The sequence below is a fragment of the Choloepus didactylus genome, chromosome X (genome assembly GCF_015220235.1).
Source record: "Choloepus didactylus isolate mChoDid1 chromosome X, mChoDid1.pri, whole genome shotgun sequence".
Lineage (NCBI taxonomy): Eukaryota > Metazoa > Chordata > Mammalia > Pilosa > Megalonychidae > Choloepus > Choloepus didactylus.
Genome location: NC_051334.1, coordinates 98,231,199 through 98,252,127, shown reverse-complemented (window position 1 = coordinate 98,252,127; position 20,929 = coordinate 98,231,199). Strand labels below are relative to the sequence as shown.

General features: G+C 36.9%; 1 protein-coding gene across 1 annotated transcript in view; it reads left to right on the top strand.

Moving 5' to 3' along the window:
* Window positions 1-20,929, top strand: part of DACH2 (dachshund family transcription factor 2) — a 205,181-nt gene that overhangs the window by 82,269 nt on the left and 101,983 nt on the right. The window contains exon 4 of the mRNA XM_037820849.1: window positions 4,069-4,204. Coding sequence (XP_037676777.1) covers window positions 4,069-4,204 — 136 coding nt within the window. The remainder of the gene's footprint in view (window positions 1-4,068; window positions 4,205-20,929) is intronic.

Here is a 20,929-nt window from a genome sequence, read left to right as displayed (position 1 = left end):
GAATGAAAAAGGTGACATAACTGCAGATCCTGAAGAAATTAAAAAAATTATAAGAGGATATTATGAACAACTGTATGGCAACAAACTGGATAATGTAGAAGAAATGGACAATTTCGTGGAAACATATGAACAACCGAAACTGACCAGAGAAGAAATAGAAGACCTCAACCAACCCATCACAAGCAAAGAGATCCAATCAGTCATCAAAAATCTTCCCACAAATAAATGCCCAGGGCCAGATGGCGTCACACGGGAATTCTACCAAACTTTCCAGAAAGAACTGACACCAATCTTACTCAAACTCTTTCAAAACATTGAAAAAAATGGAACACTACCTAACTCATTTTATGAAGCTAACATCAATCTAATACCAAAACCAGGCAAAGATGCTACAAAAAAGGAAAACTACCGGCCAATCTCCATAATGAATATAGATGCAAAAATCCTCAACAAAATACTTGCAAATCGAATCCAAAGACACATTAAAAAAATCATACACCATGACCAAGTGGGGTTCATTCCAGGCATGCAAGGATGGTTCAACATAAGAAAAACAATCAATGTATTACAACACATTAAAAACTCGAAAGGGAAAAATCAATTGATCATCTCAATAGATGCTGAAGAAGCATTTGACGAAATCCAACATCCCTTTTTGATAAAAACACTTCAAAAGGTAGGAATTGAAGGAAACTTCCTCAACATGATAAAAAGCATATATGAAAAACCCACAGCCAGCATAGTACTCAATGGTGAGAGACTGAAAGCCTTCCCTCTAAGATCAGGAACAAGACAAGGATGCCCGCTGTCACCACTGTTATTCAACATTGTGCTGGAAGTGCTAGCCAGGGCAATTCGGCAAGACAAAGAAATAAAAGGCATCCAAATTGGAAAAGAAGAAGTAAAATTGTAATTGTTTGCAGATGATATGATCTTATATCTAGAAAACCCTGAGAAATCAACGATACACCTACTAGAGCTAATAAACAAATTTAGCAAACTAGCGGGATACAAGATTAATGCACATAAGTCAGTAATGTTTCTATATGCTAGAAATGAACAAACTGAAGTGACACTCAAGAAAAAGATACCATTTTCAATAGCAACTAAAAAAATCAAGTACCTAGGAATAAACTTAACCAAAGATGTAAAAGACCTATACAAAGAAAACTACATAACTCTACTAAAAGAAATAGAAGGGGACCTTAAAAGATGGAAAAATATTCCATGTTCATGGATAGGAAGGCTAAATGTCATTAAGATATCAATTCTACCCAAACTCATCTACAGATTCAATGCAATTCCAATCAAAATTCCAACAACCTACTTTGCAGGCTTGGAAAAGCTAGTTATCAAATTTATTTGGAAAGGGAAGATGCCTCGAATTGCTAAAGACACTCTAAAAAAGAAAAACGAAGTGGGAGGACTTACACTCCCTGACTTTGAAGCTTATTATAAAGCCACAGTTGCCAAAACAGCATGGTACTGGCACAAAGATAGACATATAGATCAATGGAATCGAATTGAGAATTCAGAGATAGACCCTCAGATCTATGGCCGACTGATCTTTGATAAGGCCCCCAAAGTCACTGAACTGAGCCATAATGGTCTTTTCAACAAATGGGGCTGGGAGAGTTGGATATCCATATCCAAAAGAATGAAAGAGGACCCCTACCTCACCCCCTACACAAAAATTAACTCAAAATGGACCAAAGATCTCAATATAAAAGAAAGTACCATAAAACTCCTAGAAGATAATGTAGGAAAACATCTTCAAGACCTTGTATTAGGCGGCCACTTCCTAGACTTTACACCCAAAGCACAAGCAACAAAAGAAAAAATAGATAAATGGGAACTGCTCAAGCTTAGAAGTTTCTGCACCTCAAAGGAATTTCTCAAAAAGGTAAAGAGGCAGCCAACTCAATGGGAAAAAATTTTTGGAAACCATGTATCTGACAAAAGACTGATATCTTGCATATATAAAGAAATCCTACAACTCAATGACAATAGTACAGACAGCCCAATTATAAAATGGGCAAAAGATATGAAAAGACAGTTCTCTGAAGAGGAAATACAAATGGCCAAGAAACACATGAAAAAATGTTCAGCTTCACTAGCTATTAGAGAGATGCAAATTAAGACCACAATAAGATACCATCTAACACCGGTTAGAATGGCTGCCATTAAACAAACAGGAAACTACAAATGCTGGAGGGGATGTGGAGAAATTGGAACTCTTATTCATTGTTGGTGGGACTGTATAATGGTTCAGCCACTCTGGAAGTCAGTCTGGCAGTTCCTTAGAAAACTAGATATAGAGCTACCATTCGATCCAGCGATTGCACTTCTCGGTATATACCCGGAAGATCGGAAAGCAGTGACACGAACAGATATCTGCACGCCAGTGTTCATAGCAGCATTATTCACGATTGCCAAGAGATGGAAACAACCCAAATGTCCTTCAACAGATGAGTGGATAAATAAAATGTGGTATATACACACGATGGAATACTACGCGGCAGTAAGAAGGAACGATCTCGTGAAACATATGACAACATGGATGAACCTTGAAGACATAATGCTGAGCGAAATAAGCCAGGCACAAAAAGAGAAATATTATATGCTACCACTAATGTGAAGTTTGAAAAATGTAAAACAAATGGTTTATAATGTAGAATGTAGGGGAACTAGCAGTAGAGAGCAATTAAGGAAGGGGGAACAATAATCCAAGAAGAACAGATAAGCTATTTAACGTTCTGGGGATGCCCAGAAATGACTATGGTCTGTTAATTTCTGATGGATATAGTAGGAACAAGTTCACAGAAATGTTGCTATATTATGTAACTTTCTTGGGGTAAAGTAGGAACATGTTGGAAGTTAAGCAGTTATCTTAGGTTAGTTGTCTTTTTCTTACCCCCTTGTTATGGTCTCTTTGAAATGTTCTTTTATTGTATGTTTGTTTTCTTTTTAACTTTTTTTTTCATACAGTTGATTTAAAAAGGAAGGGAAAGTTAAAAAAAAAAAAAAAAAAAAACAAGGAAAAAAAAAAAAAAAGAAAAACAAGGAAAAAAAAAAAGATGTAGTGCCCCCTTGAGGAGCCTGTGGAGAATGCAAGGGTATTCGCCTACCCCACCTCCATGGTTGCTAACATGACCACAGACATAGGGGACTGGTGGTTTGTTGGGTTGAGCCCTCTACCATAAGTTTTACCCTTGGGAAGACGGTTGCTGCAAAGGAGAGGCTAGGCCTCCCTATATTTGTCCCTAAGAGTCTCCTCCTGAATGCCTCTTTGTTGCTCAGATGTGGCCCTCTCTCTCTGGCTAAGCCAACTTGAAAGGTGAAATCACTGCCCTCCCCCCTACGTGGGATCAGACACCCAGGGGAGTGAATCTCCCTGGCAACGTGGAATATGACTCCCGGGGAGGAATGTAGACCCGGCATCGTGGGACGGAGAACATCTTCTTGACCAAAAGGGGGATGTGAAAGGAAATGAAATAAGCTTCAGTGGCAGAGAGATTCCAAAACGAGCCGAGAGATCACTCTGGTGGGCACTCTTACACACACTTTAGACAACCCTTTTTAGGTTCTAAAGAATTGGGGTAGCTGGTGGTGGATACCTGAAACTATCAAACTGCAACCCAGAACCCATGAATCTCGAAGACAGTTGTATAAAAATGTAGCTTATGATGGGTGACAATGGGATTGGGAAAGCCATAAGGACCAAACTCCACTTTGTCTAGTTTATGGATGGATGTGTAGAAAAGTAGGGGAAGGAAACAAACAGACAAAGGTACCCAGTGTTCTTTTTTACTTCAATTGCTCTTTTTCACTCTAATTATTATTCTTGTTATTTTTGTGTGTGTGCTAATGAAGGTGTCAGGGATTGATTTAGGTGATGAATGTACAACTATGTAATGGTACTGTAAACAATCGAAAGTACAATTTGTTTTGTATGACTGCGTGGTATGTGAATATATCTCAATAAAATGATGATTAAAAAAAAATGTTATGGAGTCAACCAAATTGAAGAACCAGGTGCACAGGTGGCATTTCCATTTGTGTTTTCAGGAGCAGATACCGGAGAGTCTGTCTCTTGCTCCCTCTCTGGAAGAGAGTCACCACTCTGGGAGCCAGACCTCCTCCAAACCAAGCAGCAGTGTGACCTGCTCTCCCTTTCAGATGGATCATCATTTGGAGAGAATGGGTGAGTCTCTTGCCTGTACCAAGGGATTAGAAGATATTCTTCCAGGAAATACTTCATTATACAATAGAGAAGAGAATGTGTATCAGGCAGGTGACATATCCTTAATATAATTGATTTTTGGAGTGGTCATTTTTTATTGCTCAGGAAATATGAGAAATGAAATGAATTTTAAAGTATTAGACATTTGCTCTCTGGCAGGGCCTTCTTTTCCTTACCCCTAAATCTCATGGGAATAAAATGATGGGATTATTGCACAGTATATGTTAACTCAATCTTTTAATTTATTACAGCTAGTGTGATAAAATATACTTGCCACATTCACAGCATCCTTTCAGTTAATGAAAAATAAAATATCCTATAGGCGGTTGATGATCAAAGAGTGATTAAAGTGAATCAACATGATTTGCCACAATCTCAATAATTTAGATCTCATATACTTAACATGCTTTCCCACAACTGTATTTTTTATTGTCTCAGAAGTCTTACACCATGTACACTATTACAGAAATACTACACTTTTATTGGCAGTGATATGGCATTTTGGAGACTTGATTCTAGCCATTGGTCCGGCACTAACTAGCTATAAGATTTTGGGAATGCCACTTAACCACCATGAGTTTCTCTACCTGTTATATGGAAATAATTACTGCCCTGCTTAATGCACTGGATTTTTGTGATGTTAAATGAAATAAAATGAGGAAAATCAGTTCAAAAGTTTAAAGTGCTAAAAAATGTGAAAGATAGAGCACTACTTTTCTATGTTTGGCTTTACCTTGGTTGGTTATCATCTCCTGCTGTATGATCCTACTTAGGTAATCAGAAGAAAGTTGCTCCAGGTGCCTTCATCTGTAACAAATTCTAATTTGGTATATAATTATAAACCAATTGAGCTAGGTAAATCCTTGGTTCATTTTTTGTACTTACACAATCCAATGTCATATGTATCCATTTACTTTAAGAAAGACAATTTCTGCTATTCTTTTAGTCTTACTATGGGGTCATTTCTTATGTGAAATCTAAATGTTTACAGCTCTTAAAAGTGTTTGCTTCCAGCCACCCCACAATAAAGTATTTTTAGGGGAGAGGAAGAATTTTTGGGATTAGGGAAGGTATTAGGTTTTGCATTTGTGCTGGGGAAAGATGAATACAATTTCTCCTTTGTGGAAATTTGTCAAATACTCACTTAGCCTGTAAATATTAAATATTGGTTTTGGCTCTTTAGCATCATAGTTAATTAGCTCAGTGGTTTCAAATCTGGCTCCCAATTATTATCAATTTTGGAGCTTTTACAAATCTGTATGCCCAGGCCACACACTCAGAGACTGATTCACTGGGAATCAGTGATTTCTTTCTTTTTGCTACATTTCTTCAGGAGAGTCTAATGTGCAGCCAGTGTAAACAACCCCTGAACAAGGGCTTGAAGTTAATAGCTGTAAGGGAGTAAATTGCTTCCTGTGAGAGGTGGATAGATGTCTTCCAGCTTTACTTGGTTCCCTGGATTCATATTACCTGGTTGTTGCAACTTTGTGTGCAACTGATTTGAAGGAGTACGGGCAAGACAAGAGGCTATGGCTGAAAGTGTATCACATAGGGAAATATACTCTGATAAATTTGTAATAAGTGAGTATGTAATATACACTTTGAAGTAAAATCAGATGTTTCCAAAATACTGTAATGTTCTAGAAAAAATCTTGACAATCTAATAGATTACTAATTCCATGGGTAATAATTTGACTCTATATGTACATAGCAGTTGTCCAAACATGATAATGAGATTACCTATAAATAAACAGAAAGTTTTGATGAATGTTAACTTTAAAGTGACCATATTTTACATATAGAGCTATAATGCTTTAATAAAATGTCTAAAAAGAATGAATTGATAAGCTATAAAGTTAGCATGATTTTTTCTAACAAAAATGTTTTGTGAAGAAACACAATAATTACCAAAAAATATATTTTATGCATCTATTAATTCTTCCATATATGATATTTGCAGAAGCCTCTATAAAGTGAGTTAGGTTTTACAGTTATTTTTAACTCACTATGTATTAAATGGTGAAATTTTCATAAGTATTTAAGAAAGTGTATTATTAATTATGGAGGTAAATAAATCTGCATAAGAATTTTAAAAGAGGAAATATTTGAAATCATTTTAATGAAATATGTTGGCAATTATATATACTACATAAATTAATCACACTTTAAAATTCACAATTAAGCAGCTTGTTGATTTTTAGATCATATGATCATCAGATCAACAAAAATTTTTCCACTATCTCAGTAGATGTACAGAAAATTTATATTACTTGTTATTAGATAATCATTTATGTGTTGCATTTCTGCCCTTCTTTTGGGTGTTTTGCATGGAAAATTACTCAGTTATATTTCTTATTCATAGTAATGATACCCAATAATAGAGAGGAACTTATTGTTGATCAGGAAAATGGACCAAACAACAAAAATTCTAAAGTGATAATAAAGGTAAAACTATTTTTGCTTATTTCATGTACATATAAAGATCAAATACTAACTCAGTTAACTTCCCAGAACTGTACATTTCGTTCATAATTGAACTAAATCATAATAGATCCATACTGACTTTGGATAAACTGTTTTTGAAGCAAAAGAATGATGCTTACTCTTCCAGTTTGCTAATGCTGTCAGAATGCAAAATACCAGCAATGAATTGGCTTTTATAAAGGGGGTTTATTTGGTTAAAAAGTTACAGTCTGGAGACCATGAAAAGAGTCCAAGGTAAGGCATCAAAAATAGGCATGTTCACTGAAGGATGGCCATTGGCATCCAGAAAACCTCTGTTAGCTCAGAAGGCACATGGCTGGCATCCCCTTGCTCCCAGGTTGTGTTTCAAAATGGTGTTCTCCAAAGTGTTTCTTTTGGGGTGTTTTCTCCTCTCTTAGCTGCAGCTCCTCTTCAAAATGTCACTCTTCGTACCTCTCAGCTCTCTGTGCTTTCTTCAAAGTGTCCCTCATGGCTGTAGCAAGCATCTGGGCCTGTTGGCTCCTTTTAAAGTACTCCAGTAACTAATCAAGGCCCACACTGAATGGGCAGGGCCACACCTCCATGGAAATCATCTAATCAGAGTTATCACCTACAGACAGGAGGGTCACATCTCCATGGAAACAACTTAATCCAAAGGTCCCAACCTAATCAACACTAATATATCTTCCCCCAAAAGACTGCATTAAAGAATACAGCTTTTGGTGGGACATAATATATCCAAACTAGCACATTGCACCCCCTGGACCCCAAAAGACATATTCTTTGAAAATACAAAATATGTTCATCCCATCAAAATATCACAAAAAATTAAATCATTTCAGTAACAATAGTTAAGTACAAGATCCCATCAAAATCAGTTACAGGCATGGTCTGTCCTAATGAAAAATTTCCTTTCTGTGGACCCATGAAACTTAGAACAAGTTATCTGCTGCCAATATACAAAGGAGGTACTTTTGTAATTGGAAAAAAAATAAAGTATTTAAATGGAGAAGCAAAAAAAAAAAAAAATATACAAAGGAGGGACATTCATAGGATAAACATTCCCATTGCCATAAGGAGAAACTGAAAGGAAAACAAGGTTAGCAGGACCAAAACAGTTCCTAAAACCTGAAGGGCAAACTCCATCAGATTTCAAAGTCTGAGAGTCATTTTTAGAAAAATGTTGTATACTTGGGGCTTGAGAAAGTGGCAGTCCCACACTTTCCAAAGGCTTATGCAGGTAGCCCTTTTCTCTCCAAATGCTGGGGTGAGTGCTTCAACATACCCACATGTTGAGGAGACCATCTTCTTCTTGGCCCAAACATCAGGGTGCCACCCGGACTCTGCCTCTCTTGGGCAAAGGGAGGTGGTGGGGTTGTGGCCAGGCTCTCCCCAATTCCTGGGAAATGTGCTCCACCCTCTCTGAGGCCTGGGGCAGGAACACTCTTCCTGAGCATTGAGGTGGAATGCCTGCCCTCGACCTCTGGGGCAAACTCACCCTTTCCACATGTGTGGGCTGCTCCATTATCCCTGCCTGAGACTTCTTGACTACAGACCTCAATCTCCATGGCTCTGTCTTTGAGGAAATATTTCCTTCAATTTGTCCCTTGTCCAGTCCAGACTGGCAGTGTGTCCATCTAAATATGTTGGCTTGGCATGAAGTACACAGGGGTCAAAACCATCAGACAACAGGAGTTTCCACAAATCCTTTCAGGATAAATCCATCTCCAATCTTGGCCTCTACTGGAATGGCAGTTGAGTTCCATGTTTGGTTAAATCCTCACATGGGTCTATAGCTTCTGGTGTCTCACTTTTTGGAAACTCAGAATTTTCCAAATTAGCAGTTTCTGGTTTCTTTGTACCCAAGTTCATTTCCCAGCTTATCTCTGTCCTGTCACATTTTATGATAAGCTGCAAGGAGAAGCCAGGCCACACTCTTGATATTTAGTGTTGAAATCTCTCCAGCTAAGTATTCCAGCTCATCACTTTCAAATTCTGCCTTTCGTCCAACAATAGGACACAATTTTTCCAAATACTCTGCTATTTTAAAACAAGGATAACCTTTTTTCCAGTTGGCCATGACACATTCATCATTTCTGCTCAAGGCCTCATCAGGAGTATCTTTAGCATCCATATTTCCACAAACAGTCTCTTCAAAGCAATCTAGGCCTTTTCTATAAAGCTCCTCACAATTCTTCCATAATCTTCCCCTTTTCCATTTAAAAAGCTGATCCAACATGTTTGGTATTTGCAAACTTAGCAGCACCTCACTTTTCTGGTAACAAAATCTCTTCCAGTTTGCTAATGCTGCCAGAGTGCAAAATACCAGAAATGGATTAACTTTTATAAAGGGGATTTATTTGTTTAAAAGTTACAGTCTGAAGGCCATGAAAAGAGTCCAAGTTAAGGCATCAATAATAGGTACCTTCACTGAAAGATGGCCATTGGCATCCAGAAAACCTCTGTTAGCTCAGTAGGCATGTGGCTGGCATCCCCTTGCTCCCAGGTTGTGTTTCAAAATGGCATTCTCCAAAATGCTGTTCTTGGGGCATTTTATCCTCTCTTAGCTGCAGCTCCTCTTCAAAATGTTACTCTTTGTACCTCTCAGCTTTCTGTGCATTCTTCAAAGTGTCCCTTGTAGGTATAGCAAGCATCTGGCCTGTATGGCTCTTTTTAAAGTGCTCCAGTAACCAATCAAGGCCCACACTGAATGGGCAGGGCCATACTTCCATGGAAATTATCTAATCAGAGTTACCACCTACAGTTGGGTGGGTCACATCTCCATGGAAAAACCTAATCCAAAGGTCCCAACTTCATCAACACTAATATATCTTCCTCCAAAAGACTGTATTAAGGAATATGGCTTTTGTTGGGACATAATATATCCAAACTAGCACACTTACCTAAAGTTTATGTATTTGATGTCATAAATTGCATATCAGCCAGAAGTTTGCCTGTGTATGTGGTTGGAAACTATACCCTAAGCCTTTTTATTGTTTCTGGTCAGAGCTATCTGACTCTCACTGTATTAGATGCACATTAACAAATATACTTAAAACTTTGAATGACTCACAGGTTGATGGTTCTTTGAAGAAACCAAGTTGCTGTTATGGGAAGAGATGTTTCCCTCTACCCTTGAAAGCCATTTAAAAACATAGGTTAATTTAGACATTTCATATAAAAGTTTAGCAAGTTAATCCATCAAATATTTACCTGGAATACTTTATATATTTGACCTGGATTTTTATCTGCTGAGGTACATGTATCACCTTTGTATGGTATTCAGTTCTTTCTTAGGTTATAAGTTTAAAGGAGGTAAGGAGAGTAAGAATTTCAAAGTGATGTTGTCCTGACATGAAAGTACAACTTTGTTTTAAAGGTCATAAAGGTGAGAAAAAAGGAAAACATATCAGCATATGTTGTAGGCTATGCTTCATGTCTATCACAATGAGTTTGACAATAACTCTAAGCTAAAGAACATAAGCTAAAATGAAATTTATCAGATCATCAGATGGTCTGTTTCTACTTCACCATGGGGTGCATTCTTTTTCTGTCTCTGCTAAAGATGCTCATATACACAGGTAAAAGATTCTATGAGCTGAAGAGTTAATGGAGAAATTTCTTATTTTTCTCTAGACTGAACTTGCTTCCTAATTACCTAGATAAGTAAATTAGTTAGAATTTGGAATAATATATTATTTTTATTTCATTGATCCATGGTTTGTTTTCCTTGCCACATGTTTAGTCTTTTCTCAACCAGACACTGAAAGGCTATACCCTCTGAGGCGCCAAGATGCAAATGATTGCTTTCAGAATAGCTGTCAAAATGGAAAAAAGTCAGGTTCAGTATATTAACCAACCCAAGCACTTAAATGGGTAATGAAATTTTAGTTAAAGATGAAACTTTATTTGTAACTCAGCAACAATTTGTTACTGAGACCTCTTTCCCACCAAGTCATGATTATTTGAAGGACAGCCTCGTAGTAAAGCAGGTTTTCTAGGGAAAATTCCTGGCTGTACATGACACACATTATTCCATTGGAACTGCAAACCCCATAAGTGAAAATGGCATTTAGGACTGGCCTCTACACTACAAGGCTCAAGTATACACTGTTGTGCCTTATGAAAATCAGCTGGAGGACTAGTATAGATGTACAGTAAATGATTTTCATAAAATACATACTGATATGTATGGCATTTCTGAATCTCTTGCTGTGGAATGGCACAGTTTTACTCACTTCAATCAAATGGGTTGGTCACATATTCTAATGAGAATATTAATAGATGAGTGTGGCATGTTAAACTGCACACTACTAAAGGGGGAAATTTTCTTTTAAATAGGATTTCTTATATTAAATTCTACCAATTATATTTTTGATATGAAGACAATATATATTACCTCAAATAGATTTTTAGTTACTGAAAGGAAATGCAGTTAAAGTAGAAGTCTCAACACATTAAGTATAAAAAGTAAGCAGTTCATACAACTGTGGCAAAGGTTTTCACAGCTGTTTTGAGTAATATCATCATGATACTTAACATGATTTATAGCTCTGGAAATTTTTAAATACCAGATTTGCTATTATGTGGAAATTTTCAGAAAACAAAAAAAAAGCTATTATATTATGCATCATGGAGCCTGCCCCTTACTGCCTCTCATAAAATTGGATGACAGAGTGATACATGTCTCACATGATATTTTGTACTTTACATTGGATTTTACATGTAGACATGTGAAAAACAGTATGGTTTGGGCTTTCCTGGCAAAGCAGTATCCATTTAGACTGTCCAAATGAATTTAAAAGTTGGCTACTTTGGTTTTTACTAAACAATTCTGACTAAAGTGACTGGTCCATCAATTCTATGATTTTCTTTTCATGGTAAAGGTAGCTTTTTCCCTTCCAGAACTGGCTCCCTGGTTACAGGGTTTTTGTTCATTGTTTTTTTAAAGTACTTGGATATTTGAAAGTAAATTTTTAATTAGTAAAAAAAAAAAAATTCCCACAACCACCTTCTAGTTTCCTTAGTTAATCAGCCATGTGGCTTACTCCACCTACTCTTGCTCCCTAAAACTAGGTTTTATGTTTTTGTTTTCCCTACAACATCTAGAACATACAAGGTATATACACTGAATGCCATGAACAACCCATATTAGCATACACAAACCTGGAGGTTTTATAATAGGTGTAGCTTTTTTCAGAAAGTGATAGACCCATGCCTTGTTTAGGGAATGGTATATCATGGTACATTAAACTGCATGCACAACTTTTATAACTTATCAAATTCTAAGTTTAAAAATGCATTTTGTTTGATCCTTCTTAAAAACTGTGAGGTTGTTAGGCTAGCTGTTATTAGCAGTTTACAAGCAAGATAGACACAATATTCCCATATTTAGTACAAGACAGATCTGGGACATAAACCTTTTTGCTTCCATTCTCACAACTGCTTCTTTTCATGACTTTGTGTACATCATTTTAAGGTAATCTGATATTGTAATGCCTTATAATATAAGTAACATCTACAACAAATCTACTCCTGGCAGGTTAACTTTTGAGACAATCAACCTAATTAACTACCTCATAACCTGGCACACTTTAAGGTATTGTTATGCCTCTAACTGAATTTCACAGCTATGTTTGAGGGCCCCATGAGCCAAAGTTGCAGCAAAGCAACTTTGCTTTTAAAGGATAAGGGAACACAATGGTTAAGCATGTTTTCAAGTCTTAATCTGGGCCTGGCAGGTCCTCATCAATGGTTTAGATGGGAAGTTAAGGTAATTGTGTGATGGCAACACAGGGAAGGTCCATTTAGGGGTGGACACAAGCAGGATCAGACCCTATTTTCAGTTGTAATGTCCCCAGGAGGACTGTAGCTGATTCACATCATCATTAACAGCATGTTCATCATTACTAGCATGGCAGAGGGCAATACTGCAGTACAGAATATGCAAGGAAAGGGCAAAGCACAGAAGCATCAACTAAATTAGTGCCTGGGGCTTAAAAGTTCAAACTGCTAATTTCATCCACACCCAACCAAGAAAATGGTTCATTCCTTCATGATCCAGGTTTTATACAGAGGGCTGAGAATCAAGGAAAAAAGAAAATTCCATCATGAAGCCCAGGGCAAACAAGTGCTGGACATTTACCCATGTTATAGATGGAGGCAGGAAGACAGTGGTACGATATATTTAAGATACTGAAAGAGAAGAACTGCCAACCAAGAATTCTATATCCAGAAAAACTGTCCATCAAAAATGAGGGAGAGATTAAAATATTTCCAGACAGACACTGAGAGAGTTCATAAATAAGAGACCAGTGCTACAAGAAATACTAAAGGGAGTGCCACAGGCTGATAGGAAAAGACAGGAGAAACAGGTTTGGAGAAGAGTATAGACATGAAGATTATCAGGAAGGGTAAAAAGAGAGAGAGGAAAAAATAAGACCTGACATATAAAATCCAAAAGACAAAATGATAGAAGAAAGTACTGCCATTACAGTACTTTCACTAAATGTTAATGGATTAAACTCCCCAATAAAAATACACAGAATGGCAGAATGGATTAAAAAACAATACCCAACTATATGCTGTTTACAAGAAACTCACCTTAGACACAAGGACAAAAATAGGCTGAAAGTGAAAGGTTGGAAAAAGATATTTCATGCAAAAAGCAACCAGAAAAAAGTGGGAGTAGCTATATTAATATCAGACAAAGTAGACTTCAAAAGTAAAACAATTAAAAGAGACAAAGAAGGACACTATATATTAATAAAAGGGTCAAATCATTAAAAAAAATATAGCAATCATAAACATTTATGCACCAAGCCAGAGTGCCCCAAAGTTCATGAGGCACACACTGAGAACACTGAAAGGAGAAGTAGAAAACTCAACAATAATAGTTGGAGATTTCAATACACAGCTCTCATCAATGGATAGAACATCTAGACAGAGGATCAACAAGGAAATGGAGATGAACTGTATGATAAAGGAACTAGACTTGACAGACATTTGTGGAACACTATGCCCCATAACAGCAGGATACATGTTTTTCTCAAGTGCTCATGGAACACTCTCTAGGATAGACCATATGCTGTGTCACAAAGCAAGTCTCAACAAATTTAAAAATACTGATATTAAAAAAAACACTAGTTCATATCATAATGGAATTAAGTTGGAAATAATAGGCAGAAGATTGTAAAATTCACAAATATATGGAGACTAAACAACACACTCTTAGAAAACCAGTGGGTAAAGGAAGAAATTACAAGAGAAATTAGTAAATACCTCAACGCAAATGACAATGAAAACACAACATAGAAACTTATGGGATGCAGAAAAGAGAGTGCAGTGAGTGAAATTTATTGCCCTAAATGCCTATATTAAAAGAGAAGAGGGAGCAAAAATTGTGGAGTTAACTGTCCACCTAGACGAAATAGAGGAAGAACAGCAAATAAACCCCAAAGCAAACAGAAAGAAAGAAATAACAAAGATTAGAGCAGACATAAATGAAACTGAAAACAGGAAAACAGTAGAGAGTATCAACAAAACCAGAAGGTGGTTCTATGAGAAAATCAACAAAACTGATGGACCCCTAGCTAGGCTAACCAAAAGAAAAAAAAAAAAAAAAAGCAGTGGGTGCAAATAAATGCATTCAGAAATGGGAAAGTAAACAGAACTAATGACCTTGCAGAAATAAAGGAGAAAATCACAAGATACTATGAGCAAATATATGCTAATAAATTGGAAAACTTACACAAAATGGACAACTTCCTAGAAAACCATAAACAACCAACATTGACCTGAGAAGAAATAGACAACCTCAACAAAGCAATCACAAGCAAAGAGATTGAATCAGTCATCAAAAAGCTTCTGAAAAAGAAAAGTCCAGGACCAGATGGCTTCACATGTGCATTCTACCAAGCATTCAAGAAAGGATTAATATGAATCCTGCTCAAACTCTACAAAAAATTGAAGAGGAGGGAAAGCTACCCAACTCACTCTATGAGGCCAACATCACCCTAATAGCAAAATCAGACAAAGATACCACAAAAAAAAGAGAAAATTATAGAGCAATCTCTTTAATGAATATAGAACAAAAATCCTCAAAAAATACTCAAAAATAGAATCCACCAGAATATTAAAAGTATTATACACCATGGCCAAGTGGGGTTTATTCCAGGTATGCAATGATGGTTCAACACAAGAAAATCAATTAATGTAATACACCATATCAATTCACCAGAGCAGAAGAACCACATGATCATCTTGATCAATGCAGAAAAGGCATTTGACAAAATTCAACATCCTTTCTTGATGAAAACATTTCAAAGGATAGGAATAGAAGGGGGTTTTCTCAATATGATAAAGGCAATATATGAAAAACCCACAGCTAACATTATACTCAATGGGGAGAGACTGAAAGCTTTCCCTCTAAGATCAGGAACAAGACAGGGATGTCCATTATCATCATTGTTATTCAATATTGTGCTGGAAGTTCTAACTAGAGCAATTAGGCAAGAAAAAGAAATAAAAGGTATCTAAATTGGAGTGGAAGAAGAAAAGGTTTCACTGTTTGCAGATGACATTATTCTATATGTAGAAAATCCAGAAAAAATCTACAGCAAAGCTATTAGTGCTAATCAATGAATACAGCAAAGTGACAGGCTACAAGATCAATATGCAAAAATCTGTAGGGTTCTTATACATGTTATGGTGCCCACGAGTTAAAGTACGAGACAGCCAAACAGAATTTAAAGAGCCTTTATTAACCGGCCGGTGGCTGCCATCTCTCACTCCACGCAGGGAGTTTAGCAAGCAGCAGCCCCGACCTGTGTGCGCTGGTGCCTTATATAGACAGAAACCGTATCCTAGAAATGCAAGCAAGCAAGCTATTCTAATAGAAGCAGAGTTGGCAGTTAGCTCTTGATCACAAAAATACAATTTCACAAAGAGTTTCACTTGGAGCTGGAGCAGTTATTGATCATAAAAAACAATTTCACAAAAACAATTTCACAAAGAGTTTCACTTGGAACTGGAGCAGCTATTGATTATTAAAGGGTTACAAAAATTTTCACTTGGACCTGGAGCAGTTATTGTTAAAAGGGTTATGCTTGGCTGATGCATGCAACCGCAGCTTTGCCTCCCCTAAACGGTAAAGTTTTGCTTCCTTTAACTGGTACAGGCCCAGTCTCACTCCCCTCTCCTCATGGCCTAATGCTGTTTACACAACACTGTTGCTTTGCAGATGTTTTGGGATTAAGGGAAAGGGACCCCACTTCAATACACAACTAATGTGAGACAAAAGTTAAAAATAAAAAAATCCATTTACAATAGCAATCGAAAGAATCAAGTATTTAGGAATAAACTTAACAAAGGCCACAAAAGATCTATACAAAAAAACTACAAAAAACTGCTAAAAGATATCAAACAGCACCTAAAAAATGGAAGAACATACTGTGTTCATGGATTGGAAGAATAAATATAATTAAGATGTCAACTCTACCTAAACTGATTCATACATTCAATGCACTACCAATTAAAATCCCAACAACTCACTTTGCAGAAATAGAAAAACCAATAACCAAATTTATTTGGAAGGGTAAGGTGCCTGGAATAGCCTAAAATATCTTGAGAAAGAGGAACAAAGTGAGAAGTTCTACTCTACCTGACTTTGAAGCATATTACAAAGCTACAGTGCTCAAAACAGCATGGTACTGGCATAAGGACAGAGATACCAAACAATGGAATCAAATTGAGTGTTCAGAAATAGACTCTTGCATCTATGGACAATTGATATTTGATAAGACAGTCAAGCCAAAGCAACTGAGAAAGAGCAGCCTCTTCAATAAATATATTTGGAGAGCTAGATATCCATTTCCAAAAGAATGAAAGAGGACTCCTACTTCACACCTTATACTAAAGTTAACGCCAATGGATCAAAGACCTAAACATAGGTGCTGAGACCATAAAAGTCTTAGAAGAAAACATAGGGCAGTATCTTAAAGATCTTGTGATAGGAGGTGTTTCCTAGACCTTACACCCAAAGCATGAGCAACCAAAGAACATATAGACAAATGGGATCTCCTCAAAATCAAACACATTTGTACAACAAAGGACTTTTTTAAAAAACTAAAAAGGCAGCCTACACAATGGTAGACAATATTTGGAAACCACATGTCAGATAAGGGTTTAATATCCTGAATATATAAAGCAATCCTACAACTCAACAAAAGAAAGACTAACAACCCAATTGAAAAATGGGCAAAAGACATGGACAGACACTTTACTGAAGAGGAAATACAAATGGCTCAAAAACATATGAAAAAAAAATGCTCAAGTTAACGGGCTATTAGGGAAATGCAAATCTAAGCCATAATGAGACATCCTCTCACACCTACCATTATGGCCAATATCCAAAAAAACAGAACATTACAAGTGCTGGAGAGGATGTGGAGAAAGAGGCACACTTATTCATTGTTGGTGGGAATGTAGAATGGTGCAACCACTCTGGAAGACAGTGAGGAGGTTCCTCAGGAAGCTAAGTATAGTTCTTCCACATGACCCAGCTATTCCATTGCTAGGTATATACTCAAAGAACCGAAAGTTAAGACACAAACTGACATTTGTAAACTGATGTTTATTTGGGCATTATTCATGATTGCCAAGAGATGGAAGCAGCCCAAATGTCCATCAATGGACAAGTGGAGAAACAAACTGTGGTATATACACATGATGGAATATTATGCAGCTTTAGGACAGAACAAAGACATGGAACATATAATAATGTGGATGAAACTTGAGGACATTATGTTGAGTGAAGTTAGCCAGAAGCAAAAGGGCAAATACTGTATGGTCTCACTAATATGAACTAACATTAGTGAAAAAATTGGAGAGTTGAAAGCTGATAACAGGCTATGAGGGGCTAAAAAGAGAGTAGAGATCAGGCATTTGATTCTGATGGACTACAGAATGTTCTGCAGGATTGATGGTAGAGATCCTGAAATAGATAGCATAATACTGTGTGATGGTAGCACAATATTGTAAGTACACTGAACAAAGATGTCTGTGAGTAAGACTGAAAGAGGTGGGCTAGGGGAATTTATGACACCAGAGGTAAAGATAGGTGATAAAGACTTGGACTGTATAATTTGGCAAAAACTGGAGTGTCCAATGACTGTTGCTAAATGTAGAAATATAAAGATGTTCTGACATGTGGGAGAACAAATGAATGTCAACCATGCAGAGTGCTAAAAAAGGGATGGTGTTTGGGAAAAACATAATCAAAGCAAACTGGAATCAATGGTCAACAGTAACATTGAAATGTGCTTCCATTAAATGGAACAAAGGCAATATACCAAAGTTAATGTATGTGAGAGGGGGATATAAGGGAGGCAAATGGGATTCTTGTTAGTGCGGCTGTTTTCTGTCCTTACTAATATAATGTATTATCTGACATAGCATTTTTCTTTTTATTATATCTTGTTTATTATTCATCAAAAAATAACTTTTTCATAGTAATCAATATGTTCAAGTGCTGACTGTGGTGATATATGTACAACTCTGTGATCATACCATGAACAACTGATGGTACACTGTGGATAATTGTATGTTATGTGAGTATATCTCTATAAAAGTGTAGGAAAAATATACATAGGGGTAAAAGTGATGGAGAAACATGGAGAGAGGGATGTCCCTATTTACTATTGTTGAGGTGGCAGAACAGTGTAGCCATTCTGGGGGTCACTGTGGTGGTTCCACAAGAAGCTATGTATGTGAGGGCCATGAGGTCCTGCAACCTCATTATGGGGTATGTACTTGGAAGATCTGAGAGCAGAGATATAAATGGACATTTGCACATTGGTGTTTATGGAGGCAGAATTCATCAGTTGCAGTGGGTGGAGGTGGCCTAAGAGTACACTGACTGAGGAACAGAATGGTGAACTGTGCTGTATGCATGTAATGGAATATTGGGCACCTATGAGAAAGAGAGAAGTTGTGAGATGCACAAGGAGGTGAATGGATCCTGTAGATAGCATTTGGAGTGAAGTACACCAGAAACAATGGCAAACACTATAATGCCTCACCGATATGGACTGACTACAATGTGTAAACTCAGAATTGAATCTTAGAGCACAACCTAACAGGGAAATGATTATTGTAATGCTCCCTAGACTGTAAGCCCTTACAGCAATCAAATCTATTCCTGAATTGTAATGGTTATCTCCAAACTCAGATGTTGATTCCTTGGTGTATAACCTGATTGGTCTCTGGAACATTGGGTATCTGTGTGACACGTGAATTTGAGAGCTAGAGCTCAGCAGATGTGATTTTCAGTATTAATGCATACAGCAACACTTAAACAAATCAAGCTGAAAAAGAGACCAGATATCTATTAGAGATATGAATGAAGCAGATCCTGGTAAGAATAGGGCAAATAAGGACAAAGGGTAAAGGTTGAAACTGACTGTGTGTTAAAACTTCAACTTCCATGTGACACCAATGGAAAAAATGTTTATTTGGCATAGGGTCTATATTTTCTAAACAACACAACTTCTACAGTCAGTTTGTTCAAACACAGTTACATGGAACTTTGAATAGGAAGTGAGATATACTAGGTCTGTATAAGTTAGAGTGAAATAGCAACACATCCCAAAGTAACTTGGGTGGAGTAAAAAATATATTTTTGGTCCCCCCTGAGGAGCTGGGGGAGGATGCAGAGGTGTTGGACTTCCTCACCTGGATTGTTGCTGATGTTCTCACAAACATTAGGGACTGATGGCTTGATACACTGAGCCTTCTGTCTTGGGGCTGTCCCCTATGAAGCCTGTTACTGCAAAGGAGAGGCTAAACCTGCTTATAATTGTACCTATGAGCCTCCCCCTGAGTGCCTCTTTGTTGCTCAGATGTGGCCCTCTCTGTATAACTAAGCCACCTTGGCAGGTGATCTCACTGCCATACCCCTGCCTTGGACCTGACTCCCAGGCATTTAAATCTCCCTGGCATGCAGGATATGACACCCAGGGATTTATCTGGACCCTGGATCATTGGATTAAGAACATCTCTTTGACCAAAATGGGGATGCAAAATGAAATGATGTAAAGCTTCAGTGGCTGAGAGATTTCAAATGGAGTCAAAAGTTCACTCTGGTGGACATTCTTATGCACTATATAGATAACACTTTTTAGGTCGTAATGTATTGGAATAACTACAAGCAAATACCTGAAACTACCAAACTCCTGACCAGTAGCCTTGACTCTTGAAGATGATTGTATAACAATGTAGATTACAGGGAGTGACAGTGTGATTGTGAAAACCTTGTGGATCACACTCCCTTTATCCACTGTGTGGATGCATGAGTAGAAAAATGGGGACAAAAGCTAAATGAAAAATGGGGTGGGATGGGGGATGATTTGGGTGCTATTTTTTACTGTTATTTTTTATTCTTATTCTGATTCATTCTGGTATATGGAAAATGTTCAAAAATAGGTTGGGGTGATGAATGCATAACAATATGATGGTACTGTGAACAGTTGATTGTACAGCATGGATGATTGTATGGTGTGTGAGTATATGTCAGTAAGACTGAATTAAAAAAAGATAGCAGGGACAGACATAAAAGTAATATGTCATACATATTATGGTAGTTTACTGAAATCTAAATTTGATTCCATTGATTGATATGTCTATGCTAGTGCCATTACTGTGCTGTTTGGACCACTGAAGCTTTGTAATAAGTTTTAAAGTCATGAAGCATGGGTCCTCCAAATTCGGTCTTCTTTATATATATATATATATATATATATTTATTGAGATTGTTCATATACCATACAACTGTCTAAAGATCCAAAGTGTGCAATCAATTGCCAGTGGTACCATCATACAGCTGTGCATGCATCAACACAATTAAATTTTTTTCAATTTTTAGAACATTTTCATTACTCCAGAAAAGAAATAGACAAAAAAGGAAACTCAAATACTCTCATACCCCTAACCACACCCCCTCCATTATTGATTCATAGTTTTTGTATAGTACATTTGTAACTGTTGATGAAATTATGTTAAAATACTACAAACTGTAGTATATAGATTGCAATAGGTATATATTTTTTCCTATATGCCTCTCTATTATTAACTTCTAGTTATAGTGTCATACATTTGTTGTAGTTCATGAGAAAGATTTCTAATATTTGTGTAGTTAGTCACAGACAATGTCCATGACAAGATGCA